The sequence below is a fragment of the Camelus ferus genome, chromosome 10 (assembly GCF_009834535.1).
Source record: "Camelus ferus isolate YT-003-E chromosome 10, BCGSAC_Cfer_1.0, whole genome shotgun sequence".
Lineage (NCBI taxonomy): Eukaryota > Metazoa > Chordata > Mammalia > Artiodactyla > Camelidae > Camelus > Camelus ferus.
In genome coordinates this window covers 65,458,321-65,481,200 of record NC_045705.1, presented here as the reverse complement: position 1 = coordinate 65,481,200, position 22,880 = coordinate 65,458,321, and the positions used below count along the sequence as shown (strand labels likewise).

Sequence of the window (22,880 nt, the reverse complement as noted above, 5' to 3'; positions counted from 1 at the left end):
GGGGTATGTATTTCACAAGGGGGCTTTGAGGATTAAATGTATGTACAGTACCCCACAGTGACTCTACCGTAGTGTTTCTCAAGCCTGGTCCTCTGATGTGGATCAGAATTGCCTTCAGAATTACCTTTGGCGCGTTGCAGACTCTGGGCTCCCTTCAGACCTAGCTTCTTTTTAAAAATCCTCAAGTAGTTTGGGTGCACTTGAATTTGATAACTATTATACCGTGCTGATAAGGCACACTTGGCAGATGTTAAGTGACTGATGAGATGTGTCCAGTGAGAGGTTGGGTGGAGATGTTGAGGATAATTCCCAGGTTTCTGATTTGGACAAAGGTACAGCTGTTCAACGAGGTGAAGAGCTGAAGATAGGGAAAGATTTGGAGGTCAAATTGAAACATGCTGATTTTGAATGGATGAAAAGGAGAAAAAGACTGTGAATGTGGCCTTTCAAACATTACTTATGATGGGCTGGGGGGCCAGGGGTGGAAATAGAAACAACTTTATTCTTCCACAGGGATCCTTCGAACCAAACACAGCCACACTGTAAGCTGCTGCTTTTTTTTTTTTCCTTCATTTTTAAATGGTTGAAAAATATAATAGTGACATTTCACGACGTGAAAATTATATGACATTCGTATTTATGTCCATAAATAAAGTTTTATGGGAACATATCCATACCCACTTGTTTACATCTTATCAATGCCTGCTTTTGCACTACTGCAGTAGAACTGAGTGGTTGCAACAGAGACCATATGGCTGGCAAAACCTAAAACATTTACTATCTGCTCTTTCACAGGAAAAGTTTGCTGACCTCTGAAACTATGGGATGTTCAGAAGCTGTATAAAATATATACATTTAGCTTATGAAGCTACAATCTTAAGAAAAATGAAGTAAAGAGTATATTTAGATCTACTCCAAGAAATTTATACTTTAAAAAAAAGTTGCAGAATACTGTTAAGAAAAATTAACCAAAATTTGGAATAAAGACAAAGAGTGTAGCAGGGCCTTCCAAAGTCATACTGGGGCATTGTTTCACAAGCCCACCCAAGAATTAATTACTCATAGAACTGTACATTTGTTTAATTTTTTTAAATTTAGATATTATCCCAGAGAGATGCACATTTCTATCTGGTTGGGAAATAACCTCAAAATTTAGTTTTTATTGCCCTGTAGGACATCAACCAATTTTGGATCTAACCTAGTCACATTCTAACATTCTTCTTTAAATGCGTATCAATATCTAGCTCCTCAAGATGTGTTAACTACCTTACTGAGGGGGAACACGTTCACTGATGAGTTAATACATCTTAGTTATGCATTTATTCTTTATTTAGATACTGTGTTTTTAACTTTTTGAAAAGCATACTTTGACAACACATACGGTGTGATTTTATTTTTTTAATTCTGCATGTAGATGTACATGTAGGTGTATGAAGCTTACATCAAGAAGGGACCCAAAAGGTGCCCACTCACCAAACTGCTGAAGGGGTTATGTCTGTAGGGGTGGAGGTGGAGGCAGGAGACTGTTACATTTTCCCCTATATGCTTGTGTATGATGCAAATCTTTGACAAGAACGTATTCATACACTACTTGGATTTTTTTGAATAGCATTGAGGTAGGAGCCCTAATATATGAAAGTCCATTTGCATTCAAATGAGAACTAAGGGGCAGTTGTTTCAACAGTGTGACCAAGACTGGGCATTAGGGCACCAGGCAGCACCCCTTTAATGTGTTCAGCTGGGGGTCTGAGGGTCTGATGTGATTAATGACATGGGGCAGCAATAACTGGTGGGGTCAGGCTCTTACCCTACCACTTTGAGGCAGGAGACTTCAGGTCTTGGCCTGACCTGGGACTTAACTTCTGAGGCAGGAGGCAATGGGGCTGGCCAAATTCAACATCAATTCTTCTACCTTAGTTCCTGGAAGCATGCATGTTTTGACTTATTTTGTTGACAATCCTGAATTCTCACCTCCTTTGTCGTGTGCAGAGGGAATGTTTCCTTCTTGGCTTCTAACTGTCCCTGCACTTTTCACATTCTCGGGCAGAACTGGATCTTAGTGTCAGTACTGATTCCCTCACTCATTAGTTGTAAAAACTTGAGCTGGCAATCCCTCTCTGTGCCTCAGACTCACGTAGAAAATAGGATTTGTGCCACCAGTCCCAGCTTTCTCGTGGGATTCCTGGAATGGTAGAGGTGATGGGTGTGAAAATGCTGAGGGCTGGAAGGTGGCAGAGAGGGAGAGCTGCCAGCATCATGTGCTGGAAGAACACCTGGGGAGGTGGAAAAGCCTGTTGCTCTCCAGGTCACACCTAGGAGGGTACAGGGAAGGTCCTAGGACAGCTATCCCTTCCCTTAGTTCCTCCCCATTAGGGTTTAGAACAAATACTTGGAGCCTGTGATCCAGCCCAGGCCTGCCCTCACCTGGTTATGCCCTCCAGTTACACCGAAGAGGTTTTATTAGGAGAGATGACACTAGTCTCTCATCTGTCTAAGACTTGCTGTGGACCTGCCATGTGCCCCTGCACTCTTCTGAGCCCCAGGTCTTCACCTATAGAATGTGTCCACACCACCTCCTGTGTGGAACTGTTGAGAGGACTCGGTGAGAAGATTCGCACAAGAGCACAGAGGCTGTGGGCTGGGATGGTGAGGAACACTGTCCCTCACGCAACATGATATGCCCCACTGCTCTGCACCTTTAGCTCACCACCCCTTCCACAATTCAGGGCTGCCCTGGCCACCCATGAAACATTCCTGTATTGGCTGGAACCAGCCTGTGTTCTAGAATCTTGTCCCCTATAATGTCCTCAATTCTAGAATCCTACTGCTATTCCAGACTGTGTATTCTAGAACCAGAGGGGTGGGCTGATTTTCCTGGCAGTGTCTGCTTGTTCAAGCTCTGCCGGCTGACCTGAATCTGTGCTACTGCCAGGATGCGGTGGAGGGACCGCCTGGCCGTGCTCTTCTTCCCCCAGGGCATGATTCTCACCTTGGCTGCATTGATGCTCTTCTTCATACACCTGAGCATCTTTGCCAGTGATGTGCACAACTTCTACGTCACCCACAACTATGACCACATGAGCTTCCGCTACACAGTTGTCCTGATGGTAGGCCAGAGCAGGGGCTCAAGGGCTGTTCAAGGGGGGCCCAGGGGCTGATGGAAACCCCACTGTTGTGTCAGGGGGCCACTCTCCCACTGGATGGGGTCTACAGTTCTCCAAGGTGATCAGCATCTGCTGGGCCGCCATGGGGTCACTCTATGCAGAGATGACAGATGACAAGTTTCTTCGATGCTTTTCCCTGACCATCCTGAGTGAGTAGGGGAGGGGCTGTATTCTGGGGGAGGGGAGCTTTGGAACCCTAAGACGCAGCAAGGAGGGGGCAGGGAAGGCTGACAGGGGCTCTCTCCTCTTCCCAGTACTCAATGGAGCCATGTTCTTCAACCGCCTATCTCTGGAATTTCTGGCCATCCAGTACCGGGAGGAGAACCACTGAGGCCTGGGGACCAGGCTGAGAAGGGGAAGGAAAAGGCTGCTTCAGGTGTTTTAATAAAGTCTGTCATTTATTTCCACCTGACAGTTCCTTTGTTGGGTGGGGGGTCGGGGTGGAAGGCTGGAGAACCAGGGGAAGCAGATCAAGACAAACGCTTGAACTGCAGGGACCCCAGGCCAAGCCTGCAGCCACTCTGGTGGACTTGGCTTTGGGCCTGGAATCTTAGTGTCTCAGGCTTGAGGGAAAGGAGCAGAGAAGGGCCCCAGACTTCCCCCCTCGCTTAAGCCCCCAAGTCTTAGACTGGACCAGCCATAAGCAAGGGCTCAGGAGGGACCCACACGGATGTGAGGGTTCATGAGCGGGTCCAGGTTGGGATCACTGTCAGCTGCGGCCCGGCCCAGGCGAGACATGAGGGCAAGGAGGGCCAGGAAGCCCAGCAGCCCCAGCAGCAGCAGCAGCCCCGCCCGCTGGAGCAGGGTCAGCGGCCGCTTACGAGACCCAGCCCGGCTCCTGGGGGGATGAGGGGAAAGTCAGGTCAGGCCTCCAGTCCCCGGTGGCCCCAGCTATGGAGCGCATCTTCTGGCCCCCGCGCCACCATCCCTGAGTGGTGTGTGCTGTGAGGATGGCTGCCCCTGCACCTGCCCACTACAAGGGGGACTGTGCAGCTCAAATCAGCTGAGGCCACAGCTGTGTTCTCAGAACTGGAATGTGTCAGGCATAAAGAGAGTCAAAGATTGGGTGGTGTCAGAGCAGGAAGGGGCCTCAAAGAGCCTGAGTCAAAACCTCACGTGTAGCAGGCAAAGAAACAGCCTGGAGAGGGGCAGACCCAAGACTTCTACTGCCAAGCCAAGGCCTCTGTGCATAGCCCAACACCAGGTCCCATTACCACCCAGAACAAGCCCCTTTGGTCATGAAATCATCCTGCCAGGGCCACTGGCTCTCACTTCCTCTCCTCCCCCTTCCTGACATCCTGCCCTACCTGACTCCACGTACCTGAGCAGCTGGGCCAGCCAGCCCAGGGCAGGCCGGCGACGGTACTTGTCATCATCACAGTCCCCATGGAGGCCTGATGCTCGGTCATCATCCCGCGTGTCATACACCTTCCTTGGGGCTGAGGCTGCAAGAACAGAGCCATCAACATCCACAGGGTCAGGAAAACTGGCCCAAGGGGTAGGGGTAGGGGGTGCGGGAGATCCCGGCCCTTCTCAGCCTGACTCCACACAAACCAGCCTACTCCTGTTCTATCCCCTTTTGGCCTGGAGCAGCTCTGGCTCACCGTGAGTCAAAGGCTCAGGACTGCCCACGTGGATCACCGTGTGCTGCTCAGGCCGGCTCGGGGAAGTGGGAGGCCGGGGAACTTGGCTGTAGAAGGTCGGGGCAGCAGAAGTGCTGGCTACTGCCTCTTGTTCGGGGCTCCCGCTGGCTGTGGTGGGAAGAGAGCTGTCAGCAGCGCAGGGAGATGAGGGCCAAAACAGCAGGGGTAGACTACCACTTACCATTAAAGCTGGACCAGTCGGAGAAGTCGGAAGTGTTTAGGGGCTCAGGCTCTGGGCTCACCACCTCATCAATCTAGAGGAAGGAACCTATGTCACCAGCCTGTCCAGTGCTGTCCCCACCCACCTGTCTGGCTCAGGTAGGACCCAGGGCAGACACACTCTCACCATAGGAAGGCCCAGTCCTGCCCGGGCCCAGTTGACCGTGGCCAGCTTCTCTCTCAGTGCAGAGGCCACAGGGCCAGCCAGGTTGGCTGGAGGGAAGATGGGACCACTGCAGCTGGGGCACTGGTAGCCAGCAGGTGCTGTGTTTCGGGGTAGCTGGGCGGCACGTTCATTGAGGCAGGCCCAGTGGAAGAGATCTTTGGGCCCATGAAATAGTGGAGGAGAGGCATGAAGAAAAAGACATTTAGGACCCCTAGCCAAGCAACAGCCCCCAGCCCACTGCAGAGATATACGCACATGCATGCGTAAGCCCAGGCCTTCTCCTTCCCGTCCTCACCCCAGGTTCAGTTCATCAGTATTTCCTAAGACTTTGGCCTTCCTTGTCACCGCTATCTGACTAAGTCAAGGCAGATGCTGCCAAGCTCCCCAGCACACTAGGGGGTGGGGATGAGTGGGAAGAAGATGCCACCTACACTTTCCATGAGTCCTCTCTGGACCTGCACTCATCACAAGCTCACTGGGCTAACAACTAATCAACAACCGTTTCAGAAAAGGTTCCTAGATGTATACATGGGCACACATATGCATGTACACATCCATGGGCACAGACATGTTTTCATATACACAAAGTCCAACACAAAGGCCATCCCCTGTATCCAAACTTACAGGCACGCTAACTCTCATATACACATCTATACACCCACGTGTGCTAACATTCAATTACCCTCACCCATGAATTCTCCTGCAACCCTACAACACACTGTGCTCATATGCTCACATTCAACATTTACCTATTCACTCACCCACAGTGCTAATGAACACACTAACACTTATGTAAAGACACAATACATACTAAACTCATACACAGATATACACACACTCACAGTGAGAAACACGTATGTGGAGCTCACTCTTTTACACTAGTTCCTTTAAAAAGTGGAGCTAAATCTCTTACATCAGAATCAAGGTTGTGACACATGCATCTGCCGACTTCTTTTAGCTGACATTACTGTGGGAACCTCAGTTCCTCTTTGTTTAATCTTGGAATCAGAAATGGATCCCGAATGGCTGAAAGCCCCCTGCTTTCAGCTCATTGATGGCACGGCCAGCTACTGCACATAGCCACAACCACACCCACAAGTTTGGCTCTCACTCAACCCTCGAGATTGGCAGGGAAGAAGCTAAGAGCTTTAAGTTTTAAGGAAAGACACTAACACTTAGGGAAAATGACTTGCTTGAGCTCACACTGAAGGTAAGTAACCTAGCTGGACCAGAATCTGGGACTTCAGCCTCCCAGGCTTGAGGGTCCCACTGTTCTGCTGCTTAGGGAGGGCCTGGAAACTGGTCATACTGAGCCTGTCCTGATGCCCCCAAAGTGCCCAGGCCTCACCATAACAGACGAGGCGGGTGGTCTCCCGCGTGGCCAGGGGTATGTTGCATAGGCGACAATTGGGGTTGTAGTCGCTATCTTGGAGCCACTGCAGATAGGACTGGACGATGCACTAGAATGGGAGAAAGAGGTCACAAACTGGAGCAGGAGCTTCACAGCCCATCTCCCCAAGGCCCAGATATCTCTTTTTCTCTCAACCCAGAAGAGATTCATCCTTCCGTTTGACCAATCAATGAACATTTATTGAACACATACTGTGTGTGTGCCTGACTGTCTTAAGGATTGGGGATATAGCAGTTGAACAATTAAGTCCTTGACCTCGTGGAGCTTCCATTCTAGAGCCAGGCCGTTATGAATTTGGAGGAAGTCAATGCCACCTGCCCACCCACTGCCCTGCTCAGTCGCTCCCCTGAACACTCACCTTGGCGTGATTGGCTACTAGGCAGTGCTCGCAGACGTTGACCCGGTGTTCGAAGCAGAATAGGTTGGTCACCTTCCTCTTGGGGCACTTGCAAAGCCCCATAGTCGACCCTGAGGAGAGGGTCTGAGTTGGTAGGGAGCCAGGTTCCGGTGGCTGCCACTACGCAGCTACTCAGCCCAGTTCGTTTCCACTCTTAACTGCCCTAAACACCTTTCGTATTCTCCCCAACCCCAAATTCCTGCCTACCGTACCTCTTCATTCGGAACCACGCCCCCTGAATAAATCCCGCCTCCGGAGACCCCACATTCCTCCAGTACCCCACCCCCGGCCAGGCCCCTCCATCAGTCCCTCCGATACCACCGGCCCCGCCCCCAAGGGGGCCCCTCCTGAGCCCCACCCCTTCCAAGCCCCGCCCCCACTTTCTCCACACACCCCACTTTCTCCACACACCCAACTCTCCGTATTACTAATCCGAGGCGGCACCGGTCCCCACGGGCGCGAGGGCTGGTGCGAGGTGCGGAAGGTCAGACCGCGCTCAGCCGAGCTCTCGCTCAGCTCACTTCAGCTCACTCCAGCTCAGAACGCTCCGATTATCCCTCCGCTGCCACGTCTCTTCCGGGTGCAGCGCGCACTGATGACGCCAGCGCGCCACTGGTCCCGCCCCTGTAGACGCTAGACGTGGAGGCGGGTGAAGAAGGGGTGATGAGAGCTCGGCGGCCCTCCCGCTCTACGTCACTTCCGCTTCCTCTCGGGCAAGGCGGGTAATTCGAACGTTTGCCCTTCGGGTTGGCGCGAGCCCCGGCGGCTGCGGCGGCGGCGGCGGCGGCGGCGGCGGCGGCCATTGAGACCAAGGCTAGACATGTCCGAGAGGCGAACGCGGTCCGGAGGGGCCGCCCAGTGCTCCGGTGAGCAGAGGGCGCGCGGGAGGGATGGGGTTGAACCGTTTGAGGGACGCTGTCCCGTGAGGAAGGCCCTCCCCCCACTACACTAGGAGGCTTGTCCCCTCCACTGGGAAGGCTCCCCCAAAGGGCCTGTTAGGGACCTTCTCTCGCTCTCTCCAGAACCTGTTCTCTAGACTCTGAGGTCCAGAGTGCTCCCCTACCTCGTAAATTTTTCTCCTTCCAGAGCCCAAGGCCCCAACTCCCACTCAGTCTCTGCGGAGGTCCCAGCGGAAATCAGGCTCTGATCTCCCAAGCACCCTCCCGGAAATCTGGCCTAAGGTGAGCCCTGCGTTCTTCAGTTCCTCCTGCCCGTGGGGTCCCTGGACTAATGTAGAGCTCATGTTCACCCCTTTTCTCCAGGCACCCCAGGAGGCTCCAATCAGAAAGCCCATTGTCTTGAAGAAGATCGTGGCACATACTGTAGAGGTGAGGGCTGAGAGAGGGGTTGTAGGTAGGGAGCCAAAATTGGTGGCCGGCTCTGTGTTTAATTGGTGTTGTCTCCGCAGACCCCATCTGTTCAGTCGCCTCGAAGGAGCCCCAGGGTAAGTTCATTTTCATCTGCTTAGTTGATGGGAATCCAGGGCACTCTAGAGCTGGGGCGGGACATAATGGCTACTTACATCTACCCAGGGAGCTGTTTTTGTTGTATTTTGAAACAATTTGCCTTTGGACACCTGCATGTACTGCCTGTCTTGCTTGCTTCCTGCAGATTTAGTACATTTAGCTATTGATGTCCTAGTATTCCCTGCTGTTTTTCTTTAAAAGTTGAGCTGTGTCTTAATTACTCTTTCTTCTTTCTGGTCTATTATTTTAGTTTTTACTTATGGAATTGCAGTGTTCTTAACTGTTAGCAGAAGTTATTAAGGATGTTTCATTGACAAGATCTGTGCCTGAAGCTATAACGAAAGAAAAGATATAATGAATGCCTTTGAAGAGCTCATGGGGCTTACAGTCAAATGAGGAGAAAGACGAATAAGTGATAACAACCTAGTGTGCTGAGAACTGTAATAAGGAGACTACTAGATGCCGTGGAGGCACCTAACCCAGACCAGATGGCTCAGGGAATGTTTCACAGAAGAAGTATTTAAACTGAATCTTTAAAGGCAGTCTGTGTTTGCAGATTCCACAAGGAAAAGCCCAAGGTTTGGGAACAGCAGCTTGTTTGGTGTGTCTGCAGCAGACATTGTCAGGGCAAGGGAGTGTGCTGAGCCAGACCAGATCCTGATGAGGCATGAAAGCCATGCTTAGGAGTTTGGACTTCATCCATGGTTCTGTGGGCAGCTTTGGAGAGCCTTAAGCAAGGTAGTGACTGAGGCAAGCTTGGGTGTTTTAGAAAGATCCCTCCTGGGTCTGGGTGGAGGATGTGTTGGAGAAAGCCTCTTGGGGACCCCAAAACCAGGTACGAGGACTTGAAAGGAATCCTGAAGTGAGATGGTGGGAGCCCGGAGTAAGGTAAAGGCAGAGTGCTGCTCCTCACCCCATCACACAGGACTCAGCTCAAAGAACACCTTCTAGAAGCATTCCGGATATAGTTCTCCACAGGCTTGATGAATAGCAGAGAGTATTTTGTTTGCATGTTTGTTTTCTTGAGGACAGGGACTTCTGCCTCAAGAAAGTGGTGGCCACTCTTTCTTGGCTGAATGATTGTTTGATGAAATAATAAGCCAAAAAGCTGCGTGCTTGGCTGTAGGGGAAGAATTAGTTGGGTGACACCCAATTACTTTTGTTCAGCATCCCTTTTACTAGGTTAAGACTAATACGGCAGATTTCTCAGAGCCTGTAGCCAGGAGATGTCTCTCTTAATAACCAATACAACCCTATTAGACCACAATAGAGGTCACTGAATTTATCCTGCTTCTCACCTTGTCTTGGCTGTCAGAAAGCTCAGTGCCAAGTTTTGTGTAAGTTAATCCGGTGAGTATCTGTTGAATACCTGCTCCTTGCAGGGCCCTGCTGAAGGTGCTGGGCGTAGGCGAGAACCAGACAGATGAAGCGCACGATCTGATTAGGGTGACAGTCAACCAGTGAGCAGCCAAAATCAGGTAGTGATGGTTGCTGTCCAGGAAAGAGGTCATTGTGACGGAGGGTAACAAGCAGAGGTGAAGGGGGGCTGGTCTCTACTCCAAGGTGAGGGATGGCCTCCCTGAGGAAATAGTATTTGAACTGAGATTAGACTTAAGAGGAGCCAGTACATGGACCTCTTAATACGCATGTCAGATTAAGCACTTTCCTGTTCACAACCTTGCCATGGCTCCCTGGGTCTTAGAGCAAGGGTCTCCCCTTACAGTGGCCTACCAAAATGCCTTAGAACACGCCCATTACTTCCCAAACCACCTTCAGTTCCTCTTCTCACTTTAGCCACACTGGCCTTCCTGTTCCTTGACAGTGACTGTCATAGTTGCACCTCAGGACCTTTGTACCTTCTGTTTGCTCTGCCTAGAACATTTCTTCTCCAGATGACTTATTCCCTCACCTCCTTCAAGTCATAGCTCAGATGCTACCTCAGTGGGGCCTACATTGATCTATACCTGCTTAAAATTCCAAACCACCCCCAAGTATGCTCTAGGCTCTGTTTTTCTCCAAAAGAGAACTTAGCATATCTAGCGGACAACATGATTTCTATTGCCTCTTTTCCCTGCTAGAGTGGAAACTCCACGAAGACAGGGGTTCTCTCTGTTTTTTTCCTTGCTGTACTCCCAGTGCCCAGGACAGGGCCTGGCAGGTGACCCATATGTACTTACTGACTGGATGGAGATTTTAGGAAAATCATCTCCAGCTGTGTGGCAAATGGACCTGAGCAGGAAGGGGCAGGGAGGAGGGTATTGAAAGGGTCTAGAGGACAGGTGATGGGGGCTTGCTCCAGGGACGGATGGTTAGGGTCCAGTCACATTTTGGGGACAGACCTGATAGTGTCGGGGATGGTGGCCAGTCTTCTTGTGTCACAACAGTGGACTCAGAAGCCATGACTGACTGTTCTCTTCCCCTCCCCACATCTGTCTCAGTGCCTAACTTGTCTCCACTTTCCCTTTTAAAAGTGTCCTGTGGGTCTGTCTTTCTACACTACATTTCCTTGGGCCTTTCTGAGAGTAGCACAGCTAGGTAACAGGGAGGCATTCTCTCTTCCATCTTGGTACAGATTGCTTTTCTCTTGGAGAAAGAAAACAACCCTTCCAGCAAGAAGCCTGCAAGGGAAGACCTCTTCCAGACATGCAGCGTCCCTGTCACCCCCACCCCCACTCCTGTGCTCTGCTCCATTAATGTTGAGTCCAACTCCAGAGAAGGAGACCTGGACGCCAGAGACTTGGAAATGTCGAAGAAAGTCAGGCGATCCTATAGCCGCCTGGAGACTCTTGGCTCTGTCTCCACCTCCACCCCTGGCCGCCGGTCCTGCTTTGGCTTTGAGGGGCTGCTGGCGGCAGAAGACTTGGCTGGAGTCTCGCCGGTGGTGTGTTCAAAGTTAACCGAGGTCCCCAGGGTCCCTGCGAAGCCCTGGGCCCCAGACATGACTCTTCCTGGAATCTCCCCGCCGGTTATGAAAGAGAAGCGAAAGAAGAAGAAGGTGCCTGAGATCTTGGTGAGTGAGGGGCAGGGCCTTCCTCTGCTGACATGCCAGACACACCAGACACTCACAGGGCCGGGGCTCAGCTCTGGCTGTTATGAGGGAAAGGCAGTGCCTGCAGACCATGGGTGGAGACATTCCAGACAACATGCCCCCTTCCCCACTCACCTGCCCCCCATTTCTCTTCCCCCAGAAATCGGAGCTGGATGAGTGGGCCGCAGCCATGAATGCTGAGTTTGAAGCTGCTGAGCAGTTTGATCTCCTGGTTGAATGAGATGAGATGGGGATGCACCTGGCCAGACTCTTCTCCTCCCCCTGTACATAGTCCCCTCTACCTGTGGAGAAGACTCTCAGGGTCCCCTCCCCTGGCCTTGTTACCCACCACCGTGCTGTTGCTGCACAGGAGGCCTGTCCTCCTCCCAGGGCTTGTGTGGCAGCCACAGCCGTCTCAGCTTCAGGAAAGGGGGCCCGGCCTGCCTGGCCCAGCCACGCACTGGTGTCCTTTCTGTAGTCGGTGACCCACTACCCTCTCCTCCCTGCCTCCCAGAGTATCCCAGTTGGTTTCCAGCTGGGCCACAGACTAGGGAGTCAGAATCACTGGCCCAGCCCGAGGAGGTTAAAGGGCGGGGGGTTGTGGGTGAGAGAGCACCTCTGCCCTTGTTGGGAAACGTGGCTGCTCTGCACCAGCTCCACCAGAAACGGATGCTGAGGGCCACAGCCAGCCTTGCCCTTTCTCTTCTGAGTTGCCTTCTGTTCCCGGTCGTGAGCCCCTCAAGGTAACAAGGCTTGGGTTTCCTCATAGATTCTGTGGCTGGTCTAGGAGGACATGTCCCCATGGATTGCAAACAGTCTATCTGTGGGAGAAGCTGGACATTCAGTCTATAGGGTCTTAGGTTTTGAAGGATAGAGGGAAGCCTTGGCTGGGTTTCAAACGTAAACATTTACTGCAGAGAAGCTGTGTTTTATAGTCTGTTCTGCTGTTGAGATGTTCGGTTAAATGCCAGGCTGATGGGGCACTGGCTGCTTGGGGCAAAGAAGGTGTCTCCAGATGCCACTGAACCTGAGGCTCAGGGCACTGGGACTGGAGGCCCGCAGGGGGCCGGGAAGGGGTACACTCCTGTCACTCATAGCTGTTTTTTTAACAAAATAAAGTGTACAGAGTCTACTCAGCTATAGAAGAATAACAGGGGTTGGATGGTCTTGATGGTGATCTAGCATTTTGCAGCTACACTTGTAAAGTTCTAAGAAGCTTTTCTCGCATGCCAGAAAGGGGCTGAGGTTAATAGCAGTTTTAGCTTTCAGCTTCCTTAGTGTCCTCTCACACGAGGACGTTGCCCTGAGGTAGGTGCTCAGAGTTGAATGGGGCAGAAGGGTGGTCGTTCTCTGGGGAACCCTGCTCCCCTACCCTCTGCTTCTTGTTCCTCAACGTTGTTAAAAAGTGAGCCTTCAAAGGCTTCCCAGCCACAACTTCCGCCAGAGCCCAGGCCATTGTGCCTTTTGACATTTACAGGTTCGTGGACGTGGAGGCTAAGAGGAGTGTAGAGGGGCTGGTGAACAGCAGAGAACGTCAGGGAAGATAAGCGCTTCCTCGGTTAGGGCACCTGAAATGCTTGGGCCTGATGGCGCTAATTAAACTCTTTGCAAGGCTAAAGGGTCCCAGGCTACCTGTCGAACGCTTCATGCTTTGTCAAATCCTGCAAGCAAGCCCCTTTACCAGGGTGGGCCCAGATGCCTTTGGGCTGGCCCACACCTGAAGAATCTGGTCCTCACCAGCTGGCAGGACAACTCCTGGGAAACAGTCCTGTAGAATTGGAAGTCACCAAATGATGTTGGATTGATTTCGTTATCACAGACTTCTCTCTGTCCCTGAAAAAGTAAGAATGGAGTTTAAGAGAAAACAGGTTTCTTTTTTAAATTAAAAAAGAAAACCTGATTAAAGAATTATTGCCTGTTCAGAGTGTTTCTTTTGTTGGGTCAAAGGCAGAGCTGATGGTGTGGGGCCCAAGAGCCACACTTTCTTTTGGCTGTGTCACCAGGCTTGTCCCTTTTTACCGAGGGCTGCCAACCTGACCTCCAGAAGCCCTGCGGTAGGTCACTCCCACCTGTCCAGTCACTGTACCCACTCCAAGGCAGGGCTGGAGGAAAGAAGTCGGGACTGGGGTGAGGCTGCTAAGAGCTTTGCTCAGTACCTGGAAACCAGTCTGCACACCACCCCAAGTCCAGCCCTTGCTCCCTGGCCCTGTCTCCCTGTCAGATTCCTGCTAAGGGACCGATGTTTCACACGGGCCCAACGTGGATGCTCCACAGCACTGAGTGCAGAACCCCTGGGGAGCTAGTCAGAGGTGCAGGTTCCCAGGAATTCTCTTCCTCTCCCTCGCATCCTCTATGCTTGTCCTTGCCTCCTAGTCCTTAGAGCAGATCAAGGTCTTTAAATTCTCCCTAAGCCTCCCCACCTTTACCTCCTTCCCTTACGCGGAGGAGAGGGGGCTCCTCTTTTCAAGACCAAGCTTTCCATTTTGGCTTTTGATCCAGTTCTCACCTCTGAGATGCCTCTTTCTCCTACAAGTCTTAAACAGGCTTATGTTCATTTAATTGTTAAAAACAACCACCTTAATCCTAATCCAAAAAAAAATCTTATCCAGCATGTTTTCATCTACTGCTATTAATGTCTTTCAAGATTAAGCCCCTTGCAATAATGTCCAAAGGTTGTTCTCTGCTTCCTTTCAATTTACTCTGGGTGCCCTCATCACTCCATTTACTGCTTGGACAAAAGTAACCAGCGGCCCCCCTAATGACCAATGCTACAGACTCAGGCCTTTGCAACCTGGGCTGAGAACACTCTTCTTGGGGCCATAGTACCGGTGGCCCCTCTTTCTTGGCTTCTCCTGAAATACCAGCACACCCAGATTCAGTCCTGGATCCTCTTTTCTATCTCCCTGCTCTTTGTGGGTCACCTCCTTGCTCAAGACTTGCTAGTCTCTATCTCCAAACCATACCTCTCTCCTGAGCTTCAAACCAGAATCTAGGACTGTCTTTTAGAACTGTATCCCACCCCAGAAGTCATCTCAAATTCAGCTCATCCACCAGCTTGCCTCTTCCTGTGCTCCCTCTGCCATTAGCACCACCACCAGCTGACCCAGTCCCACCACCCAGGGACCTGGGGTCATTTGCACCTCTACCCTCTCTCACCCCATCCTGTCAGCCCCAACCTCCTCCACATCCCTCCATCCCTGAGGCCACTAGACAGTTGCCCTGGCCTCCTAGCGAGTCTCCTTCCCTTTAATCTCTCACCTCTTCAAACTCCACAACACTGCGGCCAGAATGAGTTTTCTAAGAAAGTATGATGCTGTTTATCCCCTGCTTAACACTGATACTGTTCCACTTCTGAGTATAATATCCAAAAGAATTGAAAGCAGGGTCTCAAGATACTCGTACACCCATGTTCATAGCAGCATTCACAACGGCCAGAAGGTGGAAACAACAAATATCCATCAATGAATGAGTGGATAAACATAATGCAGTATAAGGTACAACAGAATATTATTCAGCCTTCAAAAGGGATGATTTTCTGATACAAGCTACATGGATAAACCTTGAAAACATGCTTGGTGAAATGAGCTAGACACAAAAAGACAAATATTGTACGACTCCTGTTTATATGAGATACCTAGAACTGTCGAATTCATAAAGACAGAAAGGATGGTGGTTGCCAGGGGCTGGGGGAATGGGGAGTTACTATTTAATGGGGACAATTTCAGTTTGGGAAGATGAAGTTCTGGACGTGGATGATGGTGATGGTTGTGCAGCGATGTTGAGTCTGCTCAATGCCACTGAACTGTACAGTTAAAATGGTAAATGTCATGTATTTTACCATAGTAAGTTTTAAAAAACAACCCTTTGGCAACTTCACATTGTCCATGCAGTGGTGTGATGCACAGTTATGGGGTTTTGGTGGCCCAGAGTCCTAACATCTACAAATGGGCTGACTGCAGACCCTGCTTCCTCCTATGGGCAGGAGGAGGCCACACTTGCTCCCCCTGACCCCAGCAACCAAGGCACGGGCATCTGACCTGAGCTCAGCCGATCAGATTTTGCACGAGGACCTGGAAAGAGGGAAGAACAACTGAAGATCCAGCAAGGTGGTAGCCTCACATGTCCAGCAGCCCCGGGCTTCTGGTATCCAGTGTGGAGATGGCAGAACGCTACAGTTTGCTTCTGTGGCGGCGTCCTCATGTGGTCCTGGTGGCCAGCGTCCCACACTTACTGCCCTTTGAGTCTGTTCTTTCTCTGAATTTTGCAACTCCCAAGTGTCCTAGTAAACTCCTTTTCTGCTCAAATTAGCCAATATGGTTTTCTCTTGTTTGCAACCAGGATCCCTGCTGGTCCAGACCGCTTGGCAGGCCTCGTGAGGACTCCAGGGTGAGGCTGGTGGCCACGCCTCCAGTCTTGAGGCCCACAGAACCCTGAGCTGCTTCAAGGTCCACACCTCCAGGCCTTTGCTCAGACTGTTCTCTGCCTCACCTGCTCCTCCCAATCCTGTCTCACCTGCTGAGTCCTGCCTTGGTTAGGTTTGGTTCAGGTGTGGCCTCTGCTCAGTCTTTCCTCCCTGCCTGTTCCTTCTGCAGAGGCAGCATGATGAGCAAGAGCACAGATTCCAGAGGTCAATGGGGTTTGGATACTGGCGCTGCCAGTTTCTAGATGTGTGACCCCAGGCGAGTTACTTGTTTCTCTGTGCCTCCGTTTCCTTATCTGTAAAATGGAAACAATAATAGGACAAATTTAGCGGGGAGGATATAGCTCAAGTGGTAGAGCGCATGCCTAGCTTGCACAGGGTCCTGGGTTCAATCCCCAGTACCTCCTCTAAAAAAAATAAATAAATAAACATAATTACCTCCCCCCCTCACAAACAAACAAACAAAAAAAGCAATTAAAAAAAATAATAGGACAAATTTCCCCCACTATCTAAAAGTAGAGCATTCTTGTCAAACCTTTGTAGGCCGAAATGGTGTAAAGCAAAAAAGCACATATCTTGCTAACGGATGCACAAAGTAGATGGAGATGAAGCACAGATGCTCACTTGATACTGAGGTGCTGAGTGCAGTTCCTGGTGGAGGAGTCTGGCGGGACCACTGTGGCTGCTTCTATACCAGCGTGCTGCAAAACCAACAACTGAACGCTATTTTCACTTTTTACCTTTTTTCCTAGGTCAGATAAACAATGAATTTTTGTTTAGCATAAGCATGTCCCAAATCCAATAAACAGTGAATATTTTTGTAGTACACATATGTCCCATGCAATATTTGGGATGTGTTTAAACTAAAGCAAATCTCATTGTTTATCTGGCATTCAAATTGAACCAGGCATCCTGTGTTTCATTTGGCAATCTTGCGTGGTACACTGCACGTGGAGCACAGACAGACCGTGTGAGGTCTGCTTTCGTGGTGTGACAGCGTCTCATGCGCGCCTTGCCCGATATTAAGATAGTGTAGACCCTTTCATGCGCAGCAGTTGTACGTGCTTCTCTCCTTCATTCCCAAGACCTTGGGCTTCTGCCCCCAATCTCTTCCTCCCATCCATCTTCCCCGCTACGGCCCCAACAACCCACATGGAGAAACAACCAAAGGTCTCCCTCGCCTCCTTGTCACCTGGGAACCACAGCCCAGGCCTGCTCAGCTTGGGTCTCAGTGGGAGCACCCCACACCTGAACATGCCAAGCCAATCAGCACCATCCTGCCCAAACCATTCCCTCTTCTGGATTCCCCTTCTTCCTTCTCTGGCCTGGATACCTGACTTGTTGAAGATTGAGTAGTCCCTCCTTGGTGGAGTCTTTCTGGAGCTCCTAAGCCAAGTGGCTCTCTCCTCTCACTGCCAGAGCGTTCTCTACAAGTGTCTGTATTGGCACATCTCCCAGCACTGGTCACCTGTGAACCTGGGCCATCACCCATCCCCATACCCAGGGGCTTCTCCTGGGCAGAATCAGGTCATGATCATCTATCTGTGTATTCTCAGGACCTGCCTGAGACCTGTCCCACATGCAGCGATTGGTCAACCAGTGTTTACTGGGGACCATTCACTACAGAGTGGACTGTATTCTATTACGTTCGTAAGTCACTGTTTACTTACCTTTTCTTATATTTGGGCCCTTTAGGCCAGTTCCAGTTTTTCTTCTTGGTGTGAATCATCTGCTGTGGATCTCTGGGTGAATTATTTTTACTACCTTTGGAGTTGTTTCTTTAGCCCTAGTTTCCAAAGCAAAGTTAACAGGACAAAGTTCTGGCTAGTTTTGTAGACCTTGTTATATGTTGCCGCATCCCTCTGGGACAGATCAAAGCCAGTGACAGAGCTCCCAGCTTCTGAGAATTGGTTCCACCCTGAAGCTCAGTGCGTGCCCAGGGTGACAGGCCCTCTGCAGGGCACTGCAGGCCATGGAGATTCTGCTTATGTCACATGGACAGGAACCATGATATTTTTAAGTTATCTGGAAAGGTTCAATGTGATGCAGAGAGCACACTGCATACAATTCCTGCCGCAACCCACAGGGCTGTCAGAAGCCCTGGTGGAGCTCAGTGTGAAGAAGGACACATCTGAGGTCACTATTTGTTCTCTAATTGGATTGCCATCCATCGTTTGGCCAGCAAATGGACAAGATTCTGAAAAATCTGACAGTGCAAAATGATGACAATTTCATCTATTGACTTAAGACTTTCTGTGACTTGTGGAGAAGCTTCTATTTCAAGCCTGCTCGGTGGAACATCTTATACCACCTGGTAGAGACAGAAGCATCCTCAGGATCAGCCCAGCTCTGGCTCCTCTGCAGACCTGCCCAAGGGGTCCTGGGGAGGCACTGCCTTGGCTCAGCAGAGAAAAGAGTGACCAGGTTCAGATTGCAAAGTGGGGAGGGAATGGGAGAAGGGTGAACTGTATAGGTAAGAGTACAGCAGAGGGGATGGCTGGGACGGTGCTGGGAAATGAAGCTCATGGCCCAGTATGAGCAGGGGCTTGTTCAAGGATGGCGGAATATTAGGTGGGTTAGAAACAAGGGTGTCCACAAGTTGAGGGTCTTGAATGGCACACTCTTTGCTTCTCAATGTACAATTGATAGATGACTTCTACACCAAAAATTGGAGAGATTCTCCACTTTCTTATACGTTTCTCTAGGATTCCTTTAAATAGTGCCAACCCAGACCCCAACCCCACCTCCTTGCATCTCTGGGGGTTCGTTTACCAAATATCACTAGCAGGTAGCTTTGGTCGGGTTGCCAAGTAAAATACAGGATACTCAGTGAAATTTGAATTTCAGATGAAAAACAAATACTTTTTAAAGTATAAGTCTATCCTGTGCAATGTCTGGGATCGACTTTTGCTAAAAAGTGATTCACTGTTTATCTGAAATTCGAATTTCTCTGGGTGTCCTATATTTTGTTTGCTAAATCTGATAGCCCTAACTTTAAGCCCCCCAGGCACTGGGGAGATGGGTGGCAGCCCAGGTTCAAAGGGCTGGTTTACTGCACAGAGCTGGTGGTGGAGATTCTCGAGGCTGGAGGCTGCCCCAGGAAAACCAGAGGCTAGAAAGGGGAGGCCAATGGGACGGGGGATGTGGCTCATCAACCAACTTTCTATCTCCCTCAGTCTCCCAGGGGAGGACGAAGGGCCCACTCCAAGCCTGAGGAGAAGCCCGTGCGGCAGCCTGTTGAGAAGCAGAAGCCAGAAGACCCTCAGGTCTCTAGGGAGCCAGGCACAGAGGTGACAGGAAGCCCCAGGACCTCCCAAGGCAGAGGGCCAGGATGGCAGGAGGGCTGGAGAAATTCTTCTCCTGCCTGGATGGAGATCTGAACCCCCAGCCATTGCACCCCACCATCTTGCTATTGGGTGTGGGAGGACCCAGCTCCTGGGCAGCCAGCCTCATGCCCCTTCAGTCACCATGACACCCTCTCTGCCAAAGCCACTTTCTTCAGATTCTTCAGAGCAAAAGCTGGGCCTCCAAGAGGAAGCCACCGTCACGTTCCTGTTTACACTCCTGAGCACAGCAGAGCCCACCAAAGACCCTGAAGAGTAAGGCGGTGTGCACGTGTGTGAGGGTGTGAAGAGGAGCGGGGCACAGGGTGCTTCTCCCCGACCATCACCATTCAGACCTGGGCTAGGACTCAGCCCTGGGGTGTGCAGGGGCATGGCTAAGATAGGACTGAGGAAGCCTCAACCTCGGGCTGGATCCCCATTCTGCCCACCCTAACCCTGCCCTAGTCTCTAGACTCTGGTCCAACCCTCATTGCCCACCTACCCCAGGGACTTGGAGAGCCAGGCGTGCCGGTTCCTGGATAAGGAAGACTGGGGCCCCCAGCGGACCTCGAAGGAAATGAGCCATTTGCAGAATATTTGCCAGAGGTGAGCTGGGAAGGGGCAGGTGGGGACAGGTAGGAGGGGGAATGAGGACAGGTAGGGTGACAGGGCTTTGCCCTGTGGAGGTCAGGGACTGGGGCTTGACAGCTATGGGTTTGCACCTTCACTCAGCCTTGGTCTTCCCCTCCTTCCCTTGCCTTCTGTCTGTTCTACTCTGGATGACATCCTTGCTGGCCAATCAGTCCCTTCCCTCCCCAGCATTGGTGTCCTTGTATGTGAGCAGGAGTGGAGGCCACAGCTCTTTCCCATCAGTGCGCCCACCTGCCTGGATAGTGGGCCGTCTATAGGCTGCCTAGAAGGGACCCCATCTTTAATTGTCCAAGAACCTGAGGGGTAGTTTGGTCTGTGGGGAAGTGGCAGGGAGGGTCTGTTCTCTGCATGTCAGACTCTGGACATTAGGTCTGCACAATCCCATGGCCGCTTGCCTGTCTGAGGCAATACTAGGGTCAGATCTCCACCTGGTGACAGAGGTCTTGGGATGGGGGTGTGTGACGTCATTCCCCCAAGGCTGCACATGGCTCCCATGGCCATGGATCTGTGTGGTTGGCACTTTCATTCATCCACAGCTGGCTCAGCCACTCCGGCAGGGCTAGTTCCACACAGTTCCACACGGAAACCACCCAGAACCTGTCACAGCCCCCACTGCAGCCCAGAGGGGTGGGGTGGCCAGCCCTATAGGCTGCCTTAGAGGATTCCTATCTAAGCATATGCGATGAAGTCACCTGCTCTTCTCTGGCTAAAGAAGAAGAAAAGCACAGTTCGGCTCTGTGCGGTCCCTTGCTGTGGGTCACGTGGGGAGATCAATTCCCTCCCTGCCTGTGGCTTCCCCAGAGCCAGCCTGAGCTCTTGGTGAAACACTGGGCTCCTGGCTGGTGCCAGATCCTGTAGCTCATGCAAGAGCTGTGTGTTGGGGGTGGGGGTGAGGGCTGCCTAAGACAAGCTCCTGGGGGCTGAGCAGAGGGTCTCTTTTTCAACTCTAGGCTTCGGGAGTCCCTGAGTACCATCCAAGCAGACAACCTGGCCCTGGGGGAGAAGCTGCAAGACCTGGTGAGAGCCTCAGTCTAGGACCCTCTTCTTCACTGTGCCTCCTCCCTGTCTCCTGGACCAGCTCCTGCGCTGGCAGTCCTGCCTGGGGTTGGCTACTCACCTCTGGCCCCTGCAACCCTTTGTTCCAGCCTAACTCTTTGTACAAGAGCCTGAAGGAGGAAGCAAAGGCCATCCTAGATGGAGAGAGGGCCATCCAGGAGGAAGGGAAGGACACCCAGGAGGGAGCCCAGGCCTTCCAAGAGGGGGCACTGTTCCAGGTACACAGACCTCCTCTCGGGTGCGTGGGGCGAGAGGACAGCATGCCCAGCCACTGACTCAGCTCCCCTTGCCTGCAGCCGCCCAGTTCCCAGAAGGATGAGCTGGCCATCCTGTAGCCTGACGCTCCCCACAACCATGGAAACCAGTGGCAGCCCTGGCTGGGCCCGAGGCTGGAGACAGGCGGCCTCCTCAGGAAGCCATTCCATCCTAGAAGCTATGCTCTAGGTCCCAGCAGTAAACGTCTCTGCAGCTGAGCCATGGCTCCCCTGCCTGTCTGTGGGCCCTGGGACTCGGGTGGAGCAGCTTGGTCCCTAGGCCATCCTCTGACATCGCCCTACCTTCCTTGGTTTGCTGGCCCTGAGCTTCCCCCACCCCAGAGGAGATTCCTGGTCTGGCTGGTTATCAGCCTCAAGATCAATGTCTCTGTGATAAGTGCTGGGGTGGGACTGGAAGGGGGCCACACCCTCCCCTGGGGAGGATGGAAGCATCGGGTCTAACTCCAAAGGGCAGAAGACTAGGGAGGGGCCAGAAGAGCCACTTCCCACCTTGTGAACTTGGATGAGTCTTCCCCTTTGTCAGTCAAGTCGTGGGGTGGGTAGTGAGAGCTCCCCTGGAGCCCAACACTCAACATGCTTCAGGCCTGAAGATGCATCTGGAATTTTAATTCCCACCCCCACCTCCAGCGACGGCCTCCTAGGGCCTCCCTTGAGACCTGCCCCCCTTCACCAGTGGGGTTTTCCCTGTCCTAGGCCACAGAGCCTCCCCCAACCCCGCTCGTAGTCCCAAGTGTCCAGCTGTAGTCACTGTGCCCTGGCCACCAATAGGCTCTCAGGACTTGTGCCCATCAGCCTTGTTGCCCTCAGACCCTGTCCAGCCCTGGGGAGCCTTTCTAGGCATCCCATGATTCCTGATGTAACAAGACAGAGACAGAGACATACACATACACAGAGAATGTATAGGTAGAATATTCAAAAACTTAAGAAATAATTCCCATATAACTAGACATGCAGCATGCTTTAGACTTTTTTTTAAACTCCCTAATGAAGGGGATGACAGAGCCAGTTTAAAGGGGATATGAGAAATTCACTCACACACACACACACACACACACACACAGTCGGGGGGAGGAAGAAGGAATTCTGAAATAAGATTGCTAAATCAGATACAAAATTGGTCAATATCCTATAGAGCAATTTTTTCCAAAGCCCCAAAACCCCTAGGGTGTATTATTTACTGGGTAGAATCCTCTGTCGTGGAAGAACTGTGCCCATCTTTCTGCTTTATACCCACTACAGGGGAACACTAGCCAAGGGGATGGAAATTCAGGTTTGTGGTCCCTCCTCAGACCTGGTCTGACTTATACCGGATCCGCGGAGTCCTGCCCAGGCCAAAAACTGATGACAGACTTGATTAGTGAAGGTTTGATTTGGTCACAGCTTTAGGCTGCACTGACCTTGGACTGAGCAGCCCTCCTGTCCTAAGACTCCACCCTCCCCACCTCCAGGTTCCCAGGCATCCCCTACCACCCGCTTCCTGATCAGTTCTTGCCCAGTGGCCTAGCCAACCGGTGACCCAGCTGTACAAATAGCCATCTTGCCATTTTCCTGAAGGGAATTATCTGATAGAGAGATTGAGGGGAATAGTTGTCTCCAAAGCTAAATGGTTAAATCAATTTAACCACTTAAGGACTCCTATCAATAAGATACAGTCACCGCAT

General features: G+C 51.5%; 4 protein-coding genes across 6 annotated transcripts; 3 read left to right on the top strand and 1 right to left on the bottom strand.

The window, feature by feature from the left end:
• The first annotated feature begins 2,933 nt into the window (after nt 1-2,933).
• Nucleotides 2,934-3,571, top strand: TMEM262 (transmembrane protein 262). The gene is made up of 3 exons (XM_032489791.1): nt 2,934-3,107; nt 3,214-3,313; nt 3,419-3,571. The coding sequence occupies exons 1-3, from the start codon at nt 2,934-2,936 to the stop codon at nt 3,493-3,495; spliced, it is 351 nt and encodes a 116-aa protein (XP_032345682.1). The 3' UTR covers nt 3,496-3,571.
• ZFPL1 (zinc finger protein like 1) lies at nt 3,542-7,576 on the bottom strand. 3 transcript variants are annotated; one of them, XM_032489785.1, is made up of 8 exons: nt 7,394-7,576; nt 6,962-7,071; nt 6,541-6,652; nt 5,154-5,347; nt 4,989-5,061; nt 4,769-4,915; nt 4,486-4,609; nt 3,542-4,002 (listed from the first exon to the last, which is right to left on the bottom strand). In XM_032489785.1, the coding sequence occupies exons 2-8, from the start codon at nt 7,061-7,063 to the stop codon at nt 3,816-3,818; spliced, it is 939 nt and encodes a 312-aa protein (XP_032345676.1). In that variant the 5' UTR covers nt 7,064-7,071; nt 7,394-7,576; the 3' UTR covers nt 3,542-3,815. The 3 variants fall into 3 exon arrangements, with proteins under 3 accessions (XP_032345676.1, XP_032345675.1, XP_032345677.1); XM_032489784.1 differs by having other exon boundaries at nt 7,412-7,574; XM_032489786.1 differs by lacking the exon at nt 7,394-7,576 and adding an exon at nt 7,213-7,342.
• Nucleotides 7,577-7,649: 73 nt separating this feature from the next.
• CDCA5 (cell division cycle associated 5) lies at nt 7,650-13,402 on the top strand. Its single transcript, XM_032489787.1, has 6 exons — nt 7,650-7,866; nt 8,087-8,181; nt 8,263-8,328; nt 8,409-8,444; nt 11,039-11,476; nt 11,655-13,402. Exons 1-6 carry the CDS (start codon nt 7,821-7,823, stop codon nt 11,733-11,735), a joined length of 762 nt encoding a protein of 253 aa, XP_032345678.1. The 5' UTR covers nt 7,650-7,820; the 3' UTR covers nt 11,736-13,402.
• LOC102508993 lies at nt 11,742-21,417 on the top strand. The gene is made up of 8 exons (XM_032490521.1): nt 11,742-11,756; nt 12,106-12,237; nt 19,091-19,204; nt 19,404-19,513; nt 19,745-19,843; nt 20,839-20,905; nt 21,034-21,162; nt 21,241-21,417. Exons 1-8 carry the CDS (start codon nt 11,742-11,744, stop codon nt 21,277-21,279), a joined length of 705 nt encoding a protein of 234 aa, XP_032346412.1. The 3' UTR covers nt 21,280-21,417.
• The last annotated feature ends 1,463 nt before the right edge of the window (nt 21,418-22,880 follow it).

What these genes read in the sequence shown, in the direction of transcription:
- TMEM262 (XM_032489791.1), top strand. Translation starts at nt 2,934, where the DNA reads ATGCGGTGGAGGGACCGCCTGGCCGTGCTCTTCTTCCCCCAGGGCATG. An exon ending in GCTACACAGTTGTCCTGATG is followed by an intron (nt 3,108 to 3,213) that starts GTAGGCCAGAGC and finishes TGGGGTCTACAG; the next exon opens with TTCTCCAAGGTGATCAGCAT. An exon ending in CTTTTCCCTGACCATCCTGA is followed by an intron (nt 3,314 to 3,418) that starts GTGAGTAGGGGA and finishes TCCTCTTCCCAG; the next exon opens with TACTCAATGGAGCCATGTTC.
- ZFPL1 (XM_032489785.1), bottom strand. Translation starts at nt 7,063, where the DNA reads ATGGGGCTTTGCAAGTGCCCCAAGAGGAAGGTGACCAACCTATTCTGC. An exon ending in TAGTAGCCAATCACGCCAAG is followed by an intron (nt 6,653 to 6,961) that starts GTGAGTGTTCAG and finishes CTCCCATTCTAG; the next exon opens with TGCATCGTCCAGTCCTATCT. An exon ending in CAGGACTGGGCCTTCCTATG is followed by an intron (nt 5,062 to 5,153) that starts GTGAGAGTGTGT and finishes TCCTTCCTCTAG; the next exon opens with ATTGATGAGGTGGTGAGCCC.
- LOC102508993 (XM_032490521.1), top strand. An exon ending in CCCACCAAAGACCCTGAAGA is followed by an intron (nt 19,514 to 19,744) that starts GTAAGGCGGTGT and finishes CACCTACCCCAG; the next exon opens with GGACTTGGAGAGCCAGGCGT. An exon ending in GGGAGAAGCTGCAAGACCTG is followed by an intron (nt 20,906 to 21,033) that starts GTGAGAGCCTCA and finishes CCTTTGTTCCAG; the next exon opens with CCTAACTCTTTGTACAAGAG.
- CDCA5 (XM_032489787.1), top strand. Translation starts at nt 7,821, where the DNA reads ATGTCCGAGAGGCGAACGCGGTCCGGAGGGGCCGCCCAGTGCTCCG. An exon ending in AGGGGCCGCCCAGTGCTCCG is followed by an intron (nt 7,867 to 8,086) that starts GTGAGCAGAGGG and finishes TTCTCCTTCCAG; the next exon opens with AGCCCAAGGCCCCAACTCCC. An exon ending in AGAAGGTGCCTGAGATCTTG is followed by an intron (nt 11,477 to 11,654) that starts GTGAGTGAGGGG and finishes CTCTTCCCCCAG; the next exon opens with AAATCGGAGCTGGATGAGTG.